Source organism: Podarcis pityusensis (assembly GCF_964106645.2).
Source record: "Podarcis pityusensis genome assembly, chromosome: 8".
In the NCBI taxonomy this organism is placed as follows: Eukaryota; Metazoa; Chordata; class Lepidosauria; order Squamata; family Lacertidae; genus Podarcis; species Podarcis pityusensis.
In genome coordinates this window covers 38143696-38159912 of record NC_138033.1, presented here as the reverse complement: position 1 = coordinate 38159912, position 16217 = coordinate 38143696, and the positions used below count along the sequence as shown (strand labels likewise).

General features: G+C 42.1%; 1 protein-coding gene across 1 annotated transcript in view; it reads right to left on the bottom strand.

Moving 5' to 3' along the window:
- Nucleotides 1-265: 265 nt before the first annotated feature.
- Nucleotides 266-16217, bottom strand: part of KCTD19 (potassium channel tetramerization domain containing 19) — a gene marked incomplete at its 5' end in the record, with an annotated part of 27142 nt that continues 11190 nt past the window's right edge. The window contains 8 exons of the mRNA XM_081016886.1: nt 266-414; nt 2377-2478; nt 2840-2994; nt 10173-10367; nt 12562-13162; nt 13779-13884; nt 15146-15229; nt 16003-16145. Of these exons, the coding sequence (XP_080873012.1) occupies nt 301-414; nt 2377-2478; nt 2840-2994; nt 10173-10367; nt 12562-13162; nt 13779-13884; nt 15146-15229; nt 16003-16145 (1500 nt within the window). The 3' untranslated portion in view covers nt 266-300. The remainder of the gene's footprint in view (nt 415-2376; nt 2479-2839; nt 2995-10172; nt 10368-12561; nt 13163-13778; nt 13885-15145; nt 15230-16002; nt 16146-16217) is intronic.

Below are 16217 nucleotides of genomic sequence, written 5' to 3'. Positions count from 1 at the left end.
TGTCTGCCCTACATCTTGCTGCAAGTAGGAGGGGAGAACTTATACGCTGTCTCTTTTGGGCCCCTTTCACACATTACACAGAGCAACTCACTAAGGTAGAATTCAGAACGGTATCACTTCAGACAGCAGCGCAGGCAAATGAAGGCCCCTGCTCTGTGGGCAGAGAATTTAGCTCTTCTCCCTGTGTGCCACTTTAATACCCCCACTAAGTTTCTACATGGCTCCTGTTGCCAGTTAAATAGATACACATGAAGGGAGCAGCCGATTTATCTGGACGGAGGAAACAGGATTTCAGTTTTATTAAGGTTTCTGTAAATATTTCCCTATGACAAAATGAGAGAGTGATTGAAAGTAACCTTTTTTTATCAGCAGGTCAATGCAGCAACTGTACTTCCAGGCAAATGGCAGAGTAAACTGAAAGGGAAAAACAAATAGGCTAGCAACAGCTCAAGGGGTGGCAATGACATTCTCCCTTCAGGGTTAAGTTGTTGAACCAGCTGCCAAACACTCAGAGCTGAAGCAGAGGTGCTTTTAGGGTAGCACAACCAGTTCATCCATGCTGCAGGGGGCGCCACAACAATGCTGTAGAACAGAGCGTGTGAGGTGGGGGGGGTGTCAGCGATTTTTAGTGTCACACAGGGTGCCACTGAAATTTGAGGGCGCAAAGTCCATCACTGGCTGAAGTGTGTGTGTCCAGATAGAAGGCCACCCAAACGCCTCAGGAGACACATATTTAAAATTTAGAAGTTACTCCCTCCAATGCAGGTCAGGATTAAAGATGGACTCGGGCATGAAAAGGTTGAATGCAATTTAGTAATTGTGCGCAAACATCTTCAAAGAGGCACAAGTCCAAGAGGCACAAATCCCATCCAACTAATCTGATACATTTTGTACCTCAACGTCTGCAAAAATGGGAAATGCTAGAGAGGTTGGAGGGGTGAGGGAGAGGAGTCGATATGCAGTTCTGTTTTGAATTGGGAAACGCTTTTACTGGAGCTATTTTTTACTTCCAATCACAAATGCTGTTGGGAGGGTCACAGAAGAAACAGATCTCAAGCTGTTTCTCTGCTCTTTGTGGCTGGCTTTGGCAGCATTCAAGGGCCCTGTGGCTCCAAGAACAGCTTGAGGATCACAACTAACAGGGAGATGGTGTCCGTCCCCACTTCCTGAACCAATGTCTGCCCTCCACAGCATCTCCCCAGGAACACTGGTTAGTGGACAAGAGAGGTGTACCTAGGATAGCTTGGGCCAGGTCCTCCTGACACCCCTGGATGTGGATGGTCCAGGAGAACACAGCGGCGTAGCGTGGGTTGTCAGCACCCGGGGCAAGGCAAGTAATTTGCGCCCCCTAACCCGGGGCAAGGCAAGTAATTTGCGCCCTCTAATCCCTAACCTGCCGCCGCTGCCAGCTTCTTCTTGCTGCTGCCTGGGCTGGTCTGGTGTGGTTCTCTCCCGCGCTCAGCGCTGCGCTGGGCAGCCGCTGCACTGTCCCTCCCCCAGATAGTCCCTCGCTCTCTCTCCGCACCGCACGCCTGGCACCCACCCCCTCCACAGTGGGCGGCGACCCAGCGGCTCGGATCGGATTCGCACAGCCAGCACTGCAGTGAGAGAGAGTGAGTGAGCCAGGTAGGGGCAGAGAGCTGCGAGTGCGAGCGCGCGCCCCCCAGATGTTGCGCCCGGTGCGGCTGGCCCCCCTGCACCCCCCACGCTACGCCACTGGCAGAACAACAGGCTTACTGGCCACCTTCTCCACCTGTTCCACTAGCTAGTGCACGGTGGTCCAACACGCGGCCCTTGAGGCTTTTTTTGGTGGCCCTCAGCAACATTTGACACACACCCCAGCCCTCATGCCACCTTCCCAAAACCAGGTAAGCAAGGCACTGGGCTTTGAGAAGGAGGTGTGAGGGCCCCATAGGCTAAAGGGATCCTTAAAAAAAGAAACTTTACAGGTTCCCCTTGCCAAAATAAAAAACCCTGCACCCATTTACCTGACATTTAGACTTTCAAATTTCATCCAATTCTTCTAAGAAATAAAAGTGACATACATTTGTTGATGCTGTCTTTTAAAGAACACTCACAGTAGAAAGTAAGCACTCAGTAAAAGTGAAATCCTGAACCAATTTGGCAGAGTTCATACCCTCAGAATGAGCTCCTATGCCCGCAAATTTCACTCAGCTCTGCTCAAACATTAACCTGTTATCCAAGCTGACACTGTGGGTTCTGAGGCTCTCCCTCCTCCCTCCCCCCCCCCACAGCCCTTCTGTTCAATCAAATGGAGGAAGTCACAAAGCAAGCAGCGAGAGCCTGGTCTTTCTGGGTCAGCAGCAGTCCCTGTCCTCCACTACAAAAGGAAGCAAATCAATAGTTCGCACTTACTTCAATCCATTTCAGTAACTTCTCACAAGCATGACTATCTGCTTTAAAGGGCGCCACATTCAGCAAGTCAGCCACAAACTCCTTAGCTGTGATCTCTAGGCTCTGCAAGAAATGAGGGCACACAGCAACCATTTTCCAGAGCCAACTGCGTAGAAGAGCAGTTAGAAGGATTGTGAGGAAGGGGGGGAGGTGAAGGACCAGGACCAGGAAGGCAGGAATGGCTGCAGGATTCTCTTCCGCAGAAGCCTTAGAAGAAGGGAGACATGAGGGTGGGGCAAGGCTTATTGCCTTTTGGTGGTCTCCAAATATTCCCAGAGCTCGCAGTCAAGCTGTTAGACTAGGAAGGAGGTCTCAGCAGGTGATATGCCCTAGGCGAGCAGAGCTTGTGCCAATAGCCCACATGGTTTCGGGATTGGCACCCAAGACCTCTATAAGCCCAAGAGCAGCCATGTTGTATTCTTACCCACAGCCTCTGCACAAGCAGCTCGACTTTGGCAGTCATTTTCTTGGGGTCCTTCTGCCTTATGGAATCCAAGATGATATCGGTGAGAAAGCAGTGGCACTTTCGGGCATAAAAAATCTCCTCTTGTGACAATGGAAAGCTCAGAAAGACAATATCTATAAGCGGAAAGAATTAGGGAGTGCCATCAACACCCATTTCTTTGCCAGACCTTCAGTGTCTCCCTCATCACACTCTCTTGAGTACAAAAATAGCACCGCCTACACTGGATCTTGGTTTGGCTTTGGGGCATTTTGTTTCTGACTTGGTGGCACCACCTCCCATGGTTCCTGCCTGGCCCTGTAACTCAGTGTGGCCAAGGAGTCACATCCTTGGTTCACCACAGGTCCAGCTAGTCACAGCACAACCCACAAGTATCCTAGTGCCATTGCAAAACCACCCAAGGCAAGTTGGAAACATGAGGAAGAGGGGATCCAGTCAATTTTTATTTCTCTCAGTTTCTCAGTTTTCCAGTTTTAAATTTGGTTCTCTATATTTCCTTAGCTGTTTGTAAAAAAATAAAATAAAAATAAAATAAATAGAAATTAAACAGCATTGTAGTTTGAATTTCTCCCAATGCATACATTTCCCCCTAATATTTTTGCAAAGCAATTTTCCCTACGATAAAGCATGTTTCTATATTACTTTCATTTTTAACCAAAATATGCATTTAGGGAGCCATTTCTCGTTTTTTTAGTCAAATCTTTGCATGGTGCTGCTACTGTTGTGTTCCTCCTTAAATCAAACCACAGCTCCTGACCCACTGGTTGAAGACCGTTAATCTAGCATAATCTGCCTGAAGACAAAGCTGTCTTATTCAGCAACCCACACTGCCGACTGATGCCAACAATCCAACCACGTGGGCCTCTAGAAGAGAGCAGCTGCAGCATCATGAGAAGCCTAGCAGAGCAGGTCACGCTCAAGGACTTAAGCAAGATGCAAGTTCCATGACATTCACTAACCAAACTGCCCAAGAAGAAAATCCCAGATACACTGAATAGTCTCACCAAATTGTATTATTGGACACAACTCTATACAGCTCAGAGCTAGTCTCTACTTGTGGCATTATTTGATGTTCAGGAAGCACCATTACCCCACTGAAATACAATAGAAAAGGCCTTCACAATATAACCATTTTTTTCTTGAACTCAACAGGGCAAGATCTTTGTTACGGGAATGGTTACAAGAGGGAGCTTCTTGCCAAAATATACAGTAATTTCTCATTTTGCAGGGAGAAATAGTGAAGATTCTGGGTACAGAATTGGGGGGTTCCGAAAGGAAGCCTTTTTTGAGGCTTCAGAAGGGAGCGGGGGAGAAGCGCGGTGCTGCGAGCGGATCGCTGCTTTCACTGAGCGAAGCCGTGTTGCCGTTGCTGGAGAGTGCTGACTTATTCCTGGGACATTTGGACTTAAAATTTAACCGTGAGTAGAAGAATTGGATAAAAGTGCATTATTTGGATTAATTGGACTATTTGTGAAAAAGCGGAAAAGTTTTAAAACGTCTGAATTGGCTACCGCGGTGGAAGCGTAAACAGGAAGTCCGCTTCCCTGCACTGTATATGGAATAAAGCATAGAGATTTGGAGCTAAACGTGGGAAAACTGAATTGAAATAAGTGTTTCTTTCTGACCTGAGAACTTTGGAGGGATCTACCCTTTGGAGGGATAAGGGAAAGACTCTTGATTCTACCGGACTGTTTAAATTGAAGGATTTAATGAGTGACCTGTCAGTGAGACGTCTCAGCTGTCAAAGCTGTTAAAGCTGCTTGTGGGTTGTAAAGGAGATACATTGTGGCCAACTTCATTGGGAAAAGATTGGAAAGGACTGAAAAGCTACACTGTGTTCTCTATTTTTGCCTTTCTACTTAGTATCTTTCTCCTGTTATTTCAAAAGGACAGTAACTTGCTAGGTGGTAACAGTGTCCATCTAGTGGGACTCCCTGTAATTACAGGAAAGGAAAGGAATTTTCCACTTATAAACAGGAGCATCAGACGTGGGAAAGGAATTTGACCTTCACTTTGTTATGGCTGATGGTCAAAAAGACCAGTCAACTTTGAGATCAGGGAAACCTTGGACACATAGAAGGCAATCATCTGCTGGTTTGCCCGCATCGGCAATACAATCTAAGTCTGGTGGAATGTCTGAGCCAGTGCTCTGACTAAGATTAATGAATCAATACAGCAATTAAGTACAAAAGTGGGAGAGACGAATAGGAAGGTGGAAGAGACGAACCAGAAAGTGGATATTGCAAACAGGAAAATTGACTTAAACACAGAAACATTAGGCAATTTGGAGAAAAAAGTAAATAGCAATACGGAATCTATTCAGAAACTACTGCAAGACTCAAAGTCTATACAGGAAAAAACTGCTGCTGTAGAATTTAAATTGGGGCAATTGGAAACTGAAAAAGTACCAGACTTGCAGAAAGAGACTGCAGAACATAAGTTAACGTTGTCTATGATTGACCTTAAAGACAAACAAACGAATCTTAGAATTAGAGCTGTTCCTGAGTTGGAGAAAGGTACCTTGATAGACTTTTTGACACAAGAATTTTTGGACTTTTGGAAATCGGAATTGAAACAAGAGGATTTTAAGATTGTGAGGGCCTTTCGACTGGGGAAAGGAGGAAGAAAGATCAAAATAAGGGACTGTTTGATTACCCTCCGATCCAAAGAAGAAAGGGACAAAATTTTGGGCTTGCATTACGAAAAACCTTTGACAATTATACAATCAAAAGTGGAAATCTTCAAAGATATACCAAAACATCTTCTTGATTTAAGAAAGGACTTTGGAGATTTGGTGGACTTGTTGAGAAAAAATAAAATCCTTTTTAGGTGGGAATTTCCCCAAGGTCTATCCTTTAGCTTCAAAGGAAGAAAGACCAAGATTAGATCAGTGGAGGAAAAGAACAAGTTTCTGAGTGCATACGAAGAAGATCTACAGAAAGGATTGGGAAAAGACATTGCGATACTGGATAAGGGTCTGCAAAAAAAAGTGAAACCAACGCCACCGGCAGATATAGACAATCTTCTTGGGGCTGTTGGAGGAGAAGGAGAGTAACTACAAAATGACGCTACAAATTTTAAGTTGGAATATTAACGGTCTAAATTCGTCGGCAAAAAGGGGGAGAGTATTTCATACATTGAAAAAAGAACATTTGGACTTGATTTGCCTACAAGAGACTCATGTGACAAGGCTACATCGGAAAATTTTGATAAATAAAAGATTGGGAGAGGAATTTATCTCATCGGATAATGTAAAAAAAAGAGGGGTAGTACTTTATGCGAAGGAAAGCCTGTCACCAAAATTTATATTTAAAGATGATCAAGGAAGATATATAGCAATTGAAATTCAATTTCAAGGACAGAAATTTTTGATAATAGGCGTATATGCACCAAATGAGGGAAAATCAGAATTCTTTAAGAAACTGCATGAAACTCTCCTGGATTATTTGGATTACAACATTATTTTGATGGGAGATATGAATGGAGTAGTGTCTACAAATATGGATAAAGCCCAAAGACAAACAGTGACAAAAGATGGAAGACTGCCAAGGACATTTTTTGAAATGACTGACAATATGGATCTTGTGGATATTTGGCGAATAAAGAACCCCCTGGAAAGAGAAGGAACCTTCTTCTCTGAAGCAAATATGACATGGACAAGAATAGACCACATCTGGATAACTAGAGGACTGGCTCCTAAAATTAAAAAAGCGGTGATTTGCCCGAAAATTTGCTCCGATCACAATCCAGTAAAGATTGAAATGATATCAACGCCAATTGGGGCCTTTAGATGGAGGATGAATGACTCCTTATTTAGGAATGAGGAAATTATTAAAAAGGCTCAGAAGAACTTGAGAGACTACTTTGAAATAAATTTGAATACTACGACAGAAAAAAGAGTGATTTGGGATGCCAGTAAAGCGGTGATGAGAGGATTTTTGATACAACAAAATGCAATTAGGAAAAGATATCAAAATGAGAAGAGAGGAAAAATTTTGGAGAAAATTAAGGATGGAGAAAAAAGACTGAGAGCGAAACCGAACTCACAGGAGATTTTAAATGAGATAAAGCTATACCAAGTACAATATATGAAATTGATGAACCAGGAGATAGAATGGAAGATCAAACAGATGAAACAAAAGACTTTCGAATCGGCAAATAAATGTGGGAAATTATTGGCCTGGCAAATGAAAAAAAGACAAAAGCTGAACACGATTACGAACTTGGTTGTAGAAGGGAAGAATATACAGAATCCTGGAGAGATTCGGAAGTGCTTTCAGAATTATTTTAAACAGTTATATACGCAGGAGACTCAGAAAGAATTAGACATTGACCGATTTTTGGAAAACAATGGATTACAAAAAGTATCTCAAGAGAGTAAATCAATATTAAACTCTACAATATCTGATCAAGAGGTGGAAGGAGCCATTCAGAATATGAAATTGGGCAAATCTCCAGGGCCGGATGGACTAACTGCAAAGTACTACAAAACTTTGAAAGAATGGTTATTGCAACCGTTGAAAGAACTTTGTAATGAAATACTACGGGGAGGAAAAGCACCCGAGTCGTGGAAAGAAGCATACATTACACTTATACCAAAAACCGAAGTGGAGAAGACACAGTTGAAGAACTACCGTCCCATATCCCTATTAAATGTGGATTACAAAATTTTTGCTGAAATTATGGCTAAAAGATTAAAAAATGTATTAGTAAAAGAGATTCATAAAGACCAGGCGGGCTTTCTCCCTGGGAGACATTTGTCAGACAATACTAGGAATATTATTAATATTTTGGAAAAATTGCAAGTTAATATCAATACTAAAGCTGTTTTAATATTTGTAGATGCAGAGAAAGCGTTTGATAATATTTCTTGGAGTTTTATGAAGAAAAATTTGCAGGGGATGGGGGTAGGCCAAAGTTTCGAAAATGGTATAAGTGCAATTTATTCGGAACAAAAAGCTAAGCTTATTGTGAACAATGTAGTTACAGAAGAATTTAAGATAGAGAAAGGAACAAGACAGGGTTGCCCAATCTCCCCATTGCTTTTTATATCGGTCCTGGAGGTTTTGCTCAATATGATTAGAAAAGACCAATTGGTTAAAGGTATACAACTCGGAGCTAAACAGTACAAACTGAAAGCTTTTGCCGATGACTTAGTTTTGACATTACAGGAGCCAGAAGCTAGCACAAAAAGAGTGTTACAATCAATCCAAGAATTTGGTCAAGTAGCAGGTTTTAAATTAAACAAGATGAAAACTAAGGTATTAGAGAAAAATCTTACAGAGATAGAGAAGGAGAGGTTTCAGAAAGAGACAGGATTAACAATTGTTAATAAAGTGAAATATCTAGGGGTGAATATGACTGCCAAAAATGTGAATCTGTTTAAAGATAATTACGAAAAATGTTGGTCAGAGGTGAAGAAGGATTTAGAAATCTGGTCAAAATTGAAGTTATCATTGTTGGGCCGAATTGCAGCGATAAAGATGAATGTATTGCCTAGAATGTTGTTTTTGTTTCAAACATTACAAATTGTGGATAAAATGGACTGTTTCAAGAGGTGGCAAAGAGATATTTCCAAATTTATCTGGCAGGGCAAAAAGCCCAGAATAAAATTTAAGATACTAACAGATGCGAAGGAAAGAGGGGGATTTGCCCTACCAGATCTTAAACTTTACTATGAATCAGCCGCTTTTTGTTGGCTGAAAGATTGGCTACTTCTTGAAAATGTGGACATTTTAGATCTAGAAGGTTTCGATAATGTGTTTGGGTGGCATGCATATTTATGGTATGACAAAGTCAAAGCGCATAAGGCCTTCAAGAATCATATTGTCAGGAAAGCATTATTCAATGTTTGGGTGAGATATAAGGATTTGTTGGAAAGTAAAACACCAAGGTGGCTGTCACCAATGGAGGCTAAGGCTCTGAAAAAAACAAACATGGAGACAAACTGGCCAAAATATTGTGAAATTTTAGAACAAGTTGGAGATAAATTAAAATTGCAGAGCTTTGACAAATTAAAAACTAAAGTTCGAGATTGGCTGCATTACTATCAAATAAGGGAGGTTTTTAACTTAGATAAAAAGATTGGTTTCCAGGAGGAAAAATCTAAACTGGAAACGGAATTGTTAGAACCTAAAACTAAAAATATGTCAAGAATGTATAATCTGCTGTTGAAATGGAATACACAGGATGAAATGGTTAAATCTGCTATGATTAAATGGGCACAAGATGTTGGGCATAATATCATGTTTGCTGACTGGGAACGGTTATGGACCACAGGTATGAAATTTACGGCTTGTAATGCCTTAAGAGAAAACATAATGAAAATGATTTATAGGTGGTACTTAACCCCAGTCAAGCTAGCAAAAATTTATCATTTGCCTGATAATAAATGTTGGAAATGTAAAGAAAATGAAGGTACTTTTTTTCACCTTTGGTGGACGTGCCCAAAGATCAAGGCCTTCTGGGAAATGATATATAATGAACTAAAAAAGGTATTGAAATATACTTTCTTGAAGAAACCAGAGGCCTTCCTCTTGGGCATGGTCGGCCAATTGGTGCGAAGGGAAGACAGGAATTTTTTTATGTATGCGACAGCAGCGGCAAGAATACTTATTGGGAAATACTGGAAGACACAAGAATTGCCTACCCGAGAAGAATGGCAGAGGAAAGTGATAGATTATATGGAACTGGCTGAGATGACCGGCAGAATACGAGATCAGGAAGAAGGGTCGATGGAAGAAGACTGGAAAAAAATTAAAATATATCTTCAAAAATACTGTAATATAAAAGAATGTTAGAAAAGGTTAGAGAAGAATATTAGACCGTATTGGCAGACAGAGTATAATAGAATAAGTAAATATGAAGTGTAAAACAAAGATAGAGGAGAATTAAATACTTTCGAATGTTAAAATAAGTAAATGAAAAGAAGGTTAGAAGGATTTGCTGGAGATACGATTTAAATTAGAATACAAAGCAGAGAGGTGAGAGGAAGTCATGGAAATAAGTAAATGGGAAGATGGTTCTAATGGTTTAATTTGATTTTTTGTTACTTTTTTATTGTGATTTTTTGTTTTTTGTATTTTTCTTTGTACTGTTTGTTTATTTTTGTAAGATGTATGTGATTTGTTTTTCTTTTTCTACTTTTTTCTTTCTCTGTAATTTTAAAACTGCAATAAATATTCTAAAAAAAAACAACACAGAATTGGAGGGTTCTATTTTTTGAGGGTGGAGTCCCTCCCCCCCCTTCCCTTCAGCCCTGCCCTTCTTTATATATGCTTCCCATGCCCAGTACCTTTGGCCATGGGGTGTGCTAGACCACTGGCTACTTTCATGTCCTCCAGGTGTGTGCTGTAGAGAATGCTGCTTTCATGAGATGAGCAGGAACCATCACAAGCCACAATCGGAGGATGCTCCACTTTAATAATCAAGCCAGTGTCCCCATGGGGCTCATCCATGATAGCACTGCTGCTTTGTTCAGGGAATGTCCCTGGGCAGAAATGGGTAAAAATTGTTAACATGATATATGTATTGGCATATAAAGAGTTAGCAGATGTTGCATCCTGACTTGCCTCTATCAATGGAATTTAGGAAGTCGTATGGGACATGGAATGCAAAGAGGCACCATTCTGTGGCCAGTTCTACACCCCATGTATGCCACAGCATGTGCACACCTCTTTTCATTCTGTCTTCTTCACTTTTTCCCAAATTAAAAAGTGCCAGGTGTTGTAACCCTTCTCATAGGACAGTTGCTCCATCCCTTTTACCTTTTTGGTACCTTTCCCAGTGCTTTAATATACTTTTTGAGGTGTGACCAGAACTATACACACTAAACCCATGGTGGTTTCACCATGAAATTGTACAATGGCATTATGATATTTGGTAGTTTTATTCTCAATCCCTTTCCTTATCATCATGGAATTTGCCTTTTTCCACAGCTGCTATACACTGAATCAACACCTTCATCAAGCTGTCCACTACAACCTCAAGGTCTCATTCTTCATCAGTGACCCCCAGTTTTGGTTCTATTTAAGCATAAGTAAAATTAAAGTGGGGGTGTTGATCCCACATGCATCAATTTACATTTGTTTTTAATTTCATTTGCCATTTTACTGCCCATTCACTCAGTTTTAGGGTTAGGCTAAGCTTATTTATGAATTGGTTTCCTTTTACAGCTCCTCTCAATCCTCTTCTATTCTAACCCTTTGAACAATTTGGTATCATCAGCAAACTTGGCAACCTCACTGTTCATCCCTAACTCTAGAGTGAAGAAAGTAAAACACACAACCCCCCGTTACAATCCTTGGTGGAGCCCATTTTCTACATCCCTCCATTGGGAGACCTATCCATTTAGTCTTCCTCTCAGCTTCCTATTTCTTAACCAGTTACTGATCCATAAGAGGAGCTCTCTTTGGGAACAGCTGACTTGAGAGACCATCTTGCCCCTCATAGCGGCCCAGCATAGAGGCACTATGAAGGGTTCCACATGATGTTTTCACAGGGAACTCAGTGTGTCTGCACCTTGGCCTGGAGCTCCTTGCCTATTCATCGTAAGCAGGCATTATCAGTAGTTTCTTTCAATTGCCTACTTAAGGCACACCTGTTCACACAGGCCTTTATTTATGCTTCACCATCCAACTCTTGACTCTTTTTATGCTGTTTGATGGGTGTGTTACGTTCTTCATTGTATGAGATATAAGCCCCTAAAATAAATAAATATGAAGCTATTCAGATATGAATAACCCAGTCCTGAACAATTCAAGCAACTTTTCACGGCAAAGTATCAGCTAAATAAGCCCTCTATAGCAACCGTGGAGTTTGCCTGAACTTGCAGAAGCCTGGGAACAAGCAGAAGAACAACTGATGAAATAACTAACCTTCCTCTTTCTGCATACAAATGCTAGAGACTTAATCCCTTAAAGATCCCTGCAACCAGTTCATGGAACTCCATAAGCAATTAAAGAACAGATCCTGCCCAAGTGGATTTTCGAAACAGCAACATCACAGAGGCAGCTGACTTGCAGCTTCTACCTCTAATTGTTAAACACAGAGCAACAATCATGAAGATTTTCCCCTTAGATGCTCCTTGCAGGAGGAGAAGTTAATCACCGTTTTCCTCTTTCATTTTTTCTTTTTATAGCACTGATTTCTGTCACTTGTATTCCAGTCTTCATCCAGCCTACTTCATCAACCACAGCTCTTCAGTACCAGGGAGTGGTCTCCACGGTGCCAAAGAGGACCTTTTGGAACAATTGTGTCAAAGGCCCCAGTCATCTCACTGTTCCACAATGAAACAAGAGCCTCAATAGGATCACTTGCTCTACCCAATGAAAAATCCCCTAAAGCCATCAACCTCCAAGGGTGGACCAGCAGAGGTCCCCCACCGCTGAAGACAGGAGTAATCATTGCAAGACCAAACTTCACCAGGAAGTGGCCTGATCATGACAATGAGATAATATCCACCCCACCTGCTTCTACACCAACCCCTCTCTATCATGAATAAAGAGGTGATTGATCACTAATCCCACATCTCTGTGAACAAGAAGCCATTATGTATAGGCAGAAGGGGCAAGGAGAAAGGAAAGGTCCCAGCAACCCCTGCTTTGGGGGGGGGGAGAAAAAGAGGAGGGCACTCCTTGTTCCTGACATCCTCAGAGAGCGCAAATTACAAGCAGCAAATTCACCTTTCTCTCTCTCTTTCTGGCCACTCTGTTCCTTGGCTGCAATATTTTCAGCCACTGAAGAAACCTCCTCAGAAATGCTTTGTCTTCCAATCTTGACAAGCCACGCCTCAGATGCCGGGATGCCCAGCAGGCACTGCCCAGCTTTCGGCAGCTGCCCATTACTTGTGAGCTCAGGATTGGTGACCCCAAAGCAAGTGGCTGGTGGGAAATTGCAAGGCACTTTCCTTTCGGGCTCTTCAGCCACTTTGACACCATTGGATGTTGCCACCTGCTGGGCTTCACTGCACCGATAGTTCGCCATATCCCATTCCTGCACTAGGGAAATGAGCTTCTGGATGGGAGTGTCTCTGTTTTCAGGTTTTTTGCTTAAATTGCCTTTTGCTCCTCTTTTCCTTTCAGGCTGTCTGAAACAGCAGGAACTGTCCCACCCATCTGTGGACTGGCTATATCCTTCCCAGTTATTTCTTCGCTTTGATCCCTTGGTTGGGGAAATGTGGGGGGACTTTTCATTCACTTTGTCTCTTTCTTCCAGGTCTTGTGTATTTCTAGATATATTCCAGCTATTGGCACATTGATCTAAATCCACAGCAATATAGGAGTGCTAAAAAAGAAAAGAAAGGGAAAGGGAAAATTTCCATTAAAATTCTAAGACAGAGTGTAATTTGGCAGCGTCAATGTATCCTGTTTTCCAACTGCTTTAAGTTCCCTGCTTTTGAGTTCCCTTAGAAGCAATATAACAGGATTCTGTTATAATTTTATGAGGTGTGGCAGCTGCTTTTGTATCTTTGGAGGGTGAATAATAAATTGGGCTCTTTGAGAAATGCTGAGGATTATAGAACCTTCCAGAAATGATTGGGAGAAAGTTAAGACAGTTAAACATTAGAGGTTTGTAAGGTAGATTCATTCTAAACCACAGGGATGACTGCCAACTTGGACGGCCTTAAAAGAGGGTTAGACATGGAGGGTAAGGCTATCAATGGCTACTAGCCACAATGGTCATGCTCTGCCTCGTGGAGGTAGGTTTGTTTCTGAATGCCAGTTACTGGAAACCATTGGAGGGGCGAGTGCTCTTGTACTTGGGTCCTGCTTGTGGGTTTCTTACAGGCATCTGGTTGGCCACAGTGGGAGCAGGAAGCCAGACTAGATGGGTCAGTGGCCAGATCCAGCAGGCTCTTCTTATGTTCTTAATGATAACATTGAGTGAAGAATAACCTTACATTTTGAGGCTCTTCACCAGACTCTTGTTCTTTCTCTGGCACTGCAATCTCAAGACTTCTAAATGGAAAAGCTGCTCTTTGAGCTTCCTGTTGTTGCACCCATAACCTGTAAATAAAACATTTCACATTACAAGAATCATCTGTGAAGTCAGCCATGGCTCTGGAGGTAGTGTGCCTGCCTCCGTATTTAAGAATATTGCCTGCATCTTCAAAATGTATTAAGATGTATACACTGAAAAAATGGAGGGGGGGGGAGTAGAAATTTCAAGCAGTTTGTGAGCAAAAGCTAGAGGAAGAGGAGGAAGCGTTGGCTGTATCAATTCATGGAAAAATGAGACCTTGAGAACTTAGTGGATAGTTTGATGAAGATGTTGACCTAGTGTGCTTCAGCTGTGAAAAGAATGTATTCCATGCTAGGAATAATCAGGAAAGGATTTGGAAATAAAAGTGCTGATATTTTAATGCCATTATGTAAATCTCAAAATAACCTCAAAAAAGTTATTGCAAAGTTGAGAAAGGGGTGCAGCATTACTCTCCTATGAGGCAAGGTTGTCATGTTTAGGACTTTTTAGTTTAGAGAAAAGGTGAGTAAGAGGCAACATAATAGAAGTTTATAAAATTAAGGCATGTCATGAAAGTACAGTGGTACCTTGGGTTAAGTACTTAATTCGTTCCGGAGGTCCATTCTTAACCTGAAACTGTTCTTAACCTAAAGCACCACTTTAGCTAATGGGGCCTCCTGCTGCCACCGCGCCGTCAGAGCACGATTTCTGTTCTCATCCTGAAGCAAAGTTCTTAACCTGAAGCACTATTTCTGGGTTAGCAGAGTCTGTAACCTGAAGCGTATGTAACCTGAAGCGTATGTAACCCGAAGTACCACTGTATTGTGTCAATGCTGTGTATTTTTAGCAGTATTTGTTTTAATTTGTACTGTGAGCTGCCTTGGGTCCTATACTGCAAAAAGGTAGAATATGAGTTACATAGATAAAGAAATCTCTCCTCCGAAACCTCCTCATTGTACTGATGCCTTCTCATTCTTAAAAGCAGGGTTTTTTGCGCCTGACAGTGCTGATGCCACAAACATCCCATTCAGGAACAAAGGGCAACGAGGTTGGCCAGGGGTGTTGGATAAAAGACTGTTTCCTACCAAACTCCCCACCCCAGCCCTGCTTAAAACTGCCTCCCAGCTGTTTAGCATGAAGAGGGCATTCAGGGACAAACAACTACAGGGGAGGGGCTTGTAGATGTGCTTTGGATTTCTGTAATTCTGGCCTATTGTCCACCCAGAGGGAGTTCTCATGCCCCCTGAACATCACTGGTTGATACGTGATTTTTTAAAAGATAAAGGAGAAAGAAACTGAGGATACCTGTATGTGTCATATTGATGAAGAGCCTCGACAAGAGAAGGGATCTGATACGCGGCCACTTCCTGGCACAGCAGAGACCATTCTCTGACAATTAGAAACAAAACTCAAGGCTTGTTTATGCAAATCAAGTGCGCAGAGAGCCCTGTCAAACTTTGTAAAAACATTATTGGCAATAAACAAGACTGTGCAACTCAAATACAGGTGCTCTAAAAAGCATGTTGAAGCTCATGTCTCATCTTAAAATATCAGGGTGGCACATGTTCCCTCAAGAGCTAACAGGTTTCTCCTCCTTACACTCTGCTGCAAACTCATACCAAATCTTGGGTGTGAGTCAAAATGGAACATTGGCTATATACTGTGAAAGTCTGCACTGGCCCAGTGTGTTGTTATATCTTCCACCCACTATCCAGATCAGGCGGGATCACATGATACAGCTGAAGAGACTTGAGCAAACAGAGGAGGCTCCACCTCAGTTCCTTTGTAGTGCCAAGCTGGAAGCAGAGTAGATGGAAACTGGCACCTCCACAGGACAGCACTACATGTATCCCTCACACAGCACCAGAATATGGACTTTTATGAGAAGTAGCCAGCATTCCACTCTCTGTCTAATAGGAAGGAGGCATCCAGATGGGACATGCCTAGGCCAATTTCCCTTGATGGGTGGCACTGAATAGTGGCTGTGAGTTTAAGATTGCCGGAGGACTTGCTGCAGCCCCTCCACCCAAAGACCACTTCTGCCAAAGCATAAACTTCCAATTGACAAAGCCCATGTGGCTGTCCTGCATTGGTTGAGAAGGCTGCATTAATCATGACCTGACCATGTTAGGAACACAGGAAATGGCAACCATATCACTTACTTAAATTCAGAAGGCAAGAAGAGTTTACCAAATCTAAGGAAGTTAAGGATGTGTCGAAAAATTTGTCCATCTCCATGGATGAGGAGAGCCTGACCATAAGTAATCCAATACACCTTTTTGCTATTTGACAGCAGCTCTGGAAACTGGCAAAAAAACAAACAAACCAATGTCATAAAGAAGCACAACTTGTTTAAAAGAGAAAGCAGCCCTCTTTT